This window comes from Engystomops pustulosus, chromosome 7 (assembly GCF_040894005.1).
Source record: "Engystomops pustulosus chromosome 7, aEngPut4.maternal, whole genome shotgun sequence".
Taxonomy (NCBI): Eukaryota; Metazoa; Chordata; class Amphibia; order Anura; family Leptodactylidae; genus Engystomops; species Engystomops pustulosus.
Genome location: NC_092417.1, coordinates 157,174,562 through 157,183,605, shown reverse-complemented (window position 1 = coordinate 157,183,605; position 9,044 = coordinate 157,174,562). Strand labels below are relative to the sequence as shown.

The window sequence follows — 9,044 nt, the reverse complement described above, 5'->3', positions numbered from 1 at the left end:
ATAGGACGAGGAGAGACGTCCTTAGGGGATGATGTACGGGCACAATAGGTGATGTCTGGAAATGCTACGATGGGATTCATAGTCACAGAATAACAATATGAAATACATCTGATAGCGCAGGAATCTCAAGAAGCCGCAGTGTGGGCACCGGCCGTGTTGGCTCGTCACCGCTTATCAGCCAGAAAATACACAAAGAATTTCAAGTACAAAGGGAGGCGAACGCAGCGAGCATTGATGAAATGATAAGGGATGTGATAATAGAAAAACAGAAAGGTGAGGGGGGTGCACAAAGATACATAATCCAACAAGAGCCTTAAAGGGGCTGTATCCAGATAATCATGTATCCCCTATACACAGGGGATACATTCATGAAACCCTTAAGTCCGATGGATACTGAGCAGCTCAGATGTTAAGGATTAAGCAATTGGACAACCACATCATATATTTATCTCCTATCCTATGGAAAGAAGATACATTTCTAAAGGACATCTACCACCAGGATGAAGGATTGTAAACCAAGCACGCTGACATACTGGTGTGCACCCCGTCTCGCAGGAACCGCTCTTTTTTAAAAAATGGCTTTAAAACTAATGCAAATGAGCCTGAGGGGCTCCAGGCTCCATAGATGTTATTGGAGCCTGGAGCGCCTCAGGCTCATTTGCATAATTAAAACCCAAGAAACTAAAAGTAAATCAGGTCCTGCCAGAGGGGACACACCATTATGTCAGTGTGCTTAGTTTACAATCCTTCAGATGCAGTTTGCCTGTGGTGTGTGCAGTGTTGGCCAGATTCATGAATTGTGGCACCGTTTTTCATTCAACTATTTTTTGGTGCACCTTTAACATAGGACTTGCTGCACAATTCTGTCAAACATAAGCCGTACGGTCCGTAAAATAAGCCACGCCCCTATATGTGCAGAATTTTGTGTCACAGAACACAATGTACAAAGTCGGACAAAGAACTGGCGCAGGGGGTTTAAAAAATGTTGGCCCTTGTGTATTATCCCTGTACTATGTGCATTATCTCTATTGTGACATCACTGTGTGTATTATCTCTGTACTGTGACATCACTGTGTGTATTATCCCTGTACTGTGACATCACTGTGTGTATTATCTCTGTACTATGACATCACTGTGTGTATTATCCCTGTACTGTGACATCACTGTGTGTATTATCTTTGTACTGTGACATCACTGTGTGTATTATCTCTGTACTGTGACATCACTGCGTGTATTATCCCTGTACTGTGACATCACTGTGTGTATTATCTCTGTACTGTGACATCACTGTGTGTATTATCCCTGTACTGTGACATCACTGTGTGTATTATCTTTGTACTGTGACATCACTGTGTATATTATCCCTGTACTGTGACATCACTGTGTATATTATCCCTGTACTGTGGCATCACTGTGTGTATTATCCCTGTACTGTGACATCACTGTGTGTATTATCCCTGTACTGTGACATCACTGTGTATATTATCCCTGTACTGTGACATCACTGTGTATATTATCCCTGTACTGTGACATCACTGTGTGTATTATCTTTGTACTGTGACATCACTGTGTATATTATCCCTGTACTGTGACATCACTGTGTATATTATCCCTGTACTGTGGCATCACTGTGTATTATCCCTGTACTGTGACATCACTGTGTGTATTATCCCTGTACTGTGACATCACTGTGTATATTATCCCTGCACTGTGACATCACTGTGTATATTATCCCTGTACTGTGGCATCACTGTGTGTATTATCCCTGTACTGTGACATCACTGTGTGTATTATCTCTGTACTGTGACATCACTGCGTGTATTATCCCTGTACTGTGACATCACTGTGTGTATTATCTCTGTACTGTGACATCACTGTGTGTATTATCCCTGTACTGTGACATCACTGTGTGTATTATCTTTGTACTGTGACATCACTGTGTATATTATCCCTGTACTGTGACATCACTGTGTATATTATCCCTGTACTGTGGCATCACTGTGTGTATTATCCCTGTACTGTGACATCACTGTGTGTATTATCCCTGTACTGTGACATCACTGTGTGTATTATCCCTGTACTGTGACATCACTGTGTGTATTATCCCTGTACTGTGACATCACTGTGTGTATTATCCCTGTACTGTAACATCACTGTGTGTATTATCCCTGTACTGTGACATCACTGTGTGTATTATCCCTGTACTGTAACATCACTGTGTGTATTATCTCTGTACTGTGACATCACTGCGTGTATTATCCCTGTACTGTGACATCACTGTGTGTATTATCCCTGTACTGTGACATCACTGTGTGTATTATCCCTGTACTGTGACATCACTGCATGTATTATCCCTGTACTGTGACATCACTGTGTGTATTATCCCTGTACTGTGACATCACTGTGTATATTATCCCTGTACTGTGACATCACTGTGTGTATTATCCCTGTACTGTGAAGGATTAAACTGGGAATATCTTGTAAAGGGAAAGAAATAATAACGGTATGTTGGGAATTACAAAGCACTTATCTACAAAATCCTCCCAGCAGATTATAGCACTTGGTAGGGGTGATAGACTCCCTCTAATTAGTCATTAGAAATGCATGTAGCATTGGTTGATTGATGGGTGTCCTAGTGGTTGGACCGCCACCGATCAAGAGAATGTGTCCTCAGGATAGGGGATAACTTGTTGATTGGTGGAGGTCCCAATGCTGGAACTCCAACTGATCAGGAGAATAGGGGTTCTGTTGTATCCCCAAATTAATAGGGCAGCTGGTGACACATATAGTGCAGCTCTCTATGGCACTGACAGAGATGGCGACTTCTGTCAGTGTAATGGACAGTGAATGGAGCAGCAGCGCGTATGATTGACATTCATTTGGAGTACAATAGATCCCCTGTTCTGGTGATCACCACTTGGACCCCCACCAATCATCTAATTAACCCCTATCCTGAGGACATGACAACCCCTTTAAATGAGGACATATTTTCTGCCATTACTTCCTTTTGGGCTAGGACATTACATAGATGCAGAACATTTTCTGTAGATGATGTAATGGGGACACTGGACTGCAGCAAAATATGGACAAGAGCCCTGCCTTCCTCTGCATATCCTAGGTCAGTGGTGGTGAACCTAGGGCATGGGTGCTAAAGGTGGCACGCAGAATCCTCTCTGTGGGCACCCAGGCTGTGTACGCAGTACAGAGTTCACCAGACCTGGCCCCCTCCTGCCTCCCTGGATAGCCCCGGACATGCTGCACTTTTAAAGTGACACATCCTCGGCTGCCTGGGACTGCGGTAGTAGTGGACAGAGCAGGATCATCATTGCACCTCCTCCTCTGGACTCCACAATTCTTCCTGGTCAAGGGACCTAGGAGAAGTACGATGAAAATCCAAATTTCTCCTCCTTCTTTCTACTGTATGTGTGTCCTTAGAATGCCAATACGATTGAAAGCTGTGACAGAGCAGTGAGTAATAAGTTATTACCTAAATGCCTGTGTTGTTACTTTCCAAAAATAAGTGGGTTGTGGTTGTAATTTGGGCACTCGGTCTCTACTCGCCATTACTGTTGTAGGTGATAAGGGAAACAACGAAAACGGTCCCTCCCTGCACAAAAGTGTGGACATGTAACGCATAACTAGACAGAATAAATAATAAATAAATAACACATACAGAATCATACTGAGAGAAGAATAGTCAAGATTGTAAGCCAAATATCAAAAACTCTAGGTTTAGGTGTATCGCAAGCAAAGTGCAGACAAGAAGTCTAACAAGAAAATCTTTTAACCAGCCATGGAGCATAGAATGTACCAAAGTTTTTATTAGGCTACATTCACACTGACGTCTGCCCACCCAGCTATAGCCGGGCGGCATACATCCTCCACAATGGAGAGGAGGCGGGTAACCCCCTCCCCTCTCCATTGAAATGCATGGCGTATGGCCCGTTACACGGGGAAAGATAGTACATGTGCAGCCATTGCCGTCTATGGGGGACACGCTTGCAGCCGAACATACGCCCCTCTATGGTCATGTGAATGCAGCCTAAGAGTGATGTATGTTCCAGGTGAAAGGGGCGGAGCTCTACAAGTGTGATAGCATGTAACCCTTGCTGGTTCTGAGCAAAGATTGCAGAGAGCCAGCAGTTCAGCCATAGAGCACTGTTCAGACTGCTGAACCAAATAGAATTCAGTGTCTTCTCAGTTTGACAGTACAAACTGCAGAAAATTTAGACACAGATATAATAGATGCCATATAAAACGCTATTCCTCCATACACAATGGGGCAGATTTACTTACCCGGTCCATTCGCGATCCAGCGGCGCCTTCTCTGCGGAGGATTCGGGTCCGGCCGGGATTCACTAAGGTAGTTCCTCCGACATCCACCAGGTGTCGCTGCTGTGCTGAAGTTCATCGGAATGCACTGGAGTTCACCAAGCCAGACCGAGTGCAGGTAAGCGCGTGTCAAGCGATACTTTTTTTTTTAAATGCTGCGGTTTTTCCAAATCTGTCGGGTTTTCGTACGGCCACGCCCCCCGATTTCCGTCGCGTGCATACCAGCGCCGATACGCCACAATCTGATCGCGTGCGTCAAAATCCTGAGGCAATTCAGGGAAAATCGGCGCAAATCGGAAATTTTCGGATAAACCGTCGGCAAAACGCGAATCAGGCCCTTAGTATTATATTGTCCCCTGAGCCCCATTATATGTCCCATGTGCCCAGTTCTTGGAAAGAATAATGTGCTACAGTCTGTCTATGTACTGACATATATGGTACATGTAACTCCAATAACTTGTAAGGGGATTCTTCTTTAAGACCTTTTGTACATATAAATGAAATCTACCTTAAAAATCCATCATGATAAACCAGGGACATTTACCCGTAGATTCAGACACCATCATTTTGAATCTGCAGCACGGAGGGGTTGTGGTAACACCCCAGACTCATTAGCACAATTTTAAAAGTTCGTCTTAGAAGGAAGGAGGCCATGGATAACAAATATAAGAAGATGACCACAGTCCCGGTGCCTGGATGAGTAAGTGTCCCTGGTTTATCATGATGGATTTTGATGGTAGATTTCTTTGTAATATGACAACAGAGATCTATGCTGTGGTTGTCCAAATATACTATGGAATTCACAGGGTTAAATATTTTGTGAGCTGTAATCTAGCGGACACTCATCGCCTGTGCTCTCCCTTGGGTTTTGTCATCTGTCACTTTGCCCCCTCCTCGAGTTGCTGTAAAGTTTGTTGATTGTTTCGGCTCCGAGCCAAACTTTTAGAAAGCGATTCCCCCGGGAGATGAGGGGTTAAAGTCGCCTTCATTTTACTCCACGTTAACCTTTTGACACTCCGTAATGATTTGCGCTACCAAACAATACCAATCTATGCCAGAAAGTCCTCAAGTACATTGCATGCAATTTTCTGCTTCAACAGCCAGAAGAATAGGAGGCGGGAATAGAGCGAGAAGTAGGCAGGAAAGATTGGATTTACAGAGGAGAGGTTGGCCGGAGAACAGAAATGTATTTATTTCATGCCAAACCAAAAAGCACAGCACCAGCGAGTGAATTACATGGCACATCAGCCTAGCCCGGCATTCCTCTGACACTTGGAATCTGCTGCTACATTACCCGTCCATCCCAAAGACATTATACAATGACCTCCAACTTCCCACTTCCACGGCCGCTCAGAAGATCCTGGAGTTTGGCTCCTGCCCGGACCATGCGTATTGTGGTTCTGGGGCAGAGTGCGGTGGGAAAAACAGGTAAAAATTCATATTTTATGTCCTATTCTTAGTATATTTTTATATTGTGTATTATTGTGTGTGGTGTTGTATTTGTATGTAGTACTGAAAAAAAGTGTTAAAAGCTTTGGGGTGACTTTTGGGTAGGACTCTTGCTAGACATGCTGGACCCACCTGATAACATTATACTGTCCCTAGAAGCCTCCAGTTTGGGTTATCTTCTGCTTGTCCTCTGGTCTCCAAGTATTTGGCTAGAGTTGGGGCCCACCAGAGGATGCTCTGAGTCCCTGGTGGGTCCGTCCGACACTAGGTATGGATAATTCTATGTCAGCTTTATATACTACCATTTGTACACATAGTACAGGGAATATAATTTGCTTTACAGTTAAAATGCCTGTCCTACATGTGGAGGATCCCTTTAAGCTTTTGTAATCCCTTTGATCACTTACAAGCAACTTTTCTATGACATGTAACATGGATGGCTGCAATATAGGATATTGTTGATGACTAGTGTTGAGCAGACCCAAAGACATGAACTTTAGTCAGGTCGCCGCTTCGCATTCTGGTTTGGCTCAACATCCCTACCAATAACACATACGATTGGTGCTGGCTCCAATCGCGTTGGGACCTCAGGCATCTCCATTTTGGGTATGGGGCACATTAAATGCCCCTGGTGACTTTGTATTTAAAGAGATAACCGCTGGGACTAGAGCTGGCACCGATCATGGGCGTTTCCTTGCAGGTAGAGATGAATGGAACCAAAATTTAGATTGGGGTCTGGAGTTCGGTGGTCCTGCATGACCCAGACACATTGCCAGTGGCCATGCAGCCAAACCGGCAAATTGACACCTCTACTTACAAGCCATGGCTGTGATCGGCTAATATGTCCAGGTTACGCGGGACCCAAACATACAAAGCAATCCCCCTCATCTCTACTCACAAGACAGTACCAGGACCCGGAGTCCTTCGTCATTTTTAAATTCTAAAATTTCACTATTGGTGACCATTTCTTTAAATCTCAAATATTTTGAAAAAAAGTAGAACATTGACATTTAGAGAGTGCAATATGTCACTCAGTTTCTATGTATATAGTCAGGCTATACATTATTGACATCATCGAGGGAGTCCCCTAAAGACAAATCAATAGGATATTCTCCGCCTGGTGCATGCGCTTGGTTGTGAATTGCAACACCTGGAAGCTACAAGCCAAGTTGACTTAAAGGGAACCTGCCAAGGAGATTTGGGACATGAAACCCATCACAGGTCGTCCTTATGGACCAGCGTTTTAGTGTCCCACATTTCCCTGACTTCCAATGTTCCCTGGTTTCCAATGTGGCACCATTGCTCCCTCCATTGTTTCCCCCCTATGATCAGTAGCTTGGTTTAAACTATGTGCATATTATAATTTTTGAGCACCAAGGAAATCATTTAAACATTCTTTTGGTTTGGTCTTTTTATGCCTCCCTTACTCAAGTGATAATAATTAAATTTTTCTGATAGACCCTTCCCTCCTCCTTTTAAACTCAAAAAGTTTCAAAACTCAACTTTGCAACTTTTGACACCAGAATTCCAAAGCATAGCACAAGATACATTTTATATTTCTGTCCCATTTATATCGTATCATAGAGTCCGGGAAACCGTGGATGGGTTTTGGGAACAGAGGCGAATGTCAAGACAGGACCATTGATATTCCAAATTTTGAAGTGAAGTCCGTCTCTCACTCTGTTACAGATTGTTTTCTGCATTTACAGAACTATAGTTGTCATTTCCTGTAGGAGATCAAGAGTTGTTAAACTCCCACAGAACCTTCACTGTGACTTTAAATGGACACATATGTTGCCAGAATTTGTTTTCTGAAATATAGAAGAATGTGTCATTGAGTCCAGCAGGAGGACACGGGGTCGACAGAGAACCAACTGTGGCTTGTGATCCATGATTTTCTATACTTGACTCACTAGACTCTGCGACAAGCAGTAGGAATATCCTGAATATTTTTATTAAAAGTCCAAATATTAGACTTTTTGTAACTTTTTTCCCTACATTTGTTTTATTTTCCTGCTTTCTAATATATGTTCATGATTATAGAACAATGTGCAGACAATTTCAATTTCCCTATTGCTGTCCCAGACTATTTTTACTTCTATTGTCGATCCGAAAATCTACTGGTTAATGATATGTGCCTCATGTGGACTGGGAGGTAGTAAACTTGAACACAAATTTCACAATAAGGCACTTTAAACAGACCCGTAGTATTAAACGGAGTTAAAACATCCCCACAAGAATAAAAAGGCAATGAGGCTTCCTGTTGGGTGTAAAAAGGTCACAGCTATTTATTTTAACATTTTAACAAATCTCCAAAACTTAAATGGCAATGTTATGATGTTCTCATTCTTGGTGCCAAACCGCAGCTGCCCGAAGTGGTTTGCTCGGCCGGACTCCCGGGCCAACACTGCTACTTCCGGGCAAATCTCGATCAATATCTCCACAAATCTCTTCTTTTTTACCGCCAGCTGTGACTTCGCAGTATGTAATACAAAAAGAGAGTTATCAAAAAACACAAAACAGTAACCGTAGGGAGGGAGGGAGGGACAGCTTCACCGGTGGTGCGGGCAAGAGAAAGTAGCTCGCCCAGGCGCCCAGCTTATAAACCCAAGGGGAGGGAAGAAAAACAGGGAGGGGAAGGAGAAACCACCAACTGACCACTAACGCCCCTTAAAGTGCAAACGCCACAATAACACAATAAGTGCAACTCCTGGACACCCCCAGTCAGAGGGCACCCTCCATAGTCAGTCGGGGGTACCCTGCATGGAGAAAGAATATGTCAGCACCGTATAAGCCTCCGAGCTGAGCCTCAAATACAAAACTACACCAAGCAAAAACCAATCAGCAGCACAATATACTTCCCCAACAGCACAAAATACCACAGTACAGCACAAAATGTCTCCCTGTATGTGTTAAACACACAGTATGACCCAAATTATTACCCCAGAATTACCCCAAATACCAGAGTGCAGCACAGGAACCCTTTCCGCAGCTCCAATGGGCACAATCCACAAAATACCTCCCCAGAAGTAACAAAATACCGGAACAGGAGGAGTTTGTTCTGAGGAGAATGTCCGCCTGATTGGTTGACTAGCAAATAGGGTTAAGTGGTACTATCCAAAAAAAAGGCTGTTACCTCAAGGCCCAGACAAGGCTACAAAGGTTTAAATTTTTTTTGGCAAGAGCTGAAATCATCCGTAGCCCAAGTTCAAAGTGAGAGTTTTTGCAGCCGATGTTAGAAGACAAGGTAATTTCTGGCCATG

General features: G+C 43.6%; 1 protein-coding gene across 1 annotated transcript in view; it reads left to right on the top strand.

The window, feature by feature from the left end:
- The first annotated feature begins 3,272 nt into the window (after window positions 1–3,272).
- LOC140071170 (ras-related and estrogen-regulated growth inhibitor-like) overlaps window positions 3,273–9,044 on the top strand; it is a 49,442-nt gene continuing 43,670 nt past the window's right edge. The window contains exons 1-2 of the mRNA XM_072118531.1: window positions 3,273–3,468; window positions 5,433–5,760. Coding sequence (XP_071974632.1) covers window positions 5,652–5,760 — 109 coding nt within the window. The 5' untranslated portion in view covers window positions 3,273–3,468; window positions 5,433–5,651. The remainder of the gene's footprint in view (window positions 3,469–5,432; window positions 5,761–9,044) is intronic.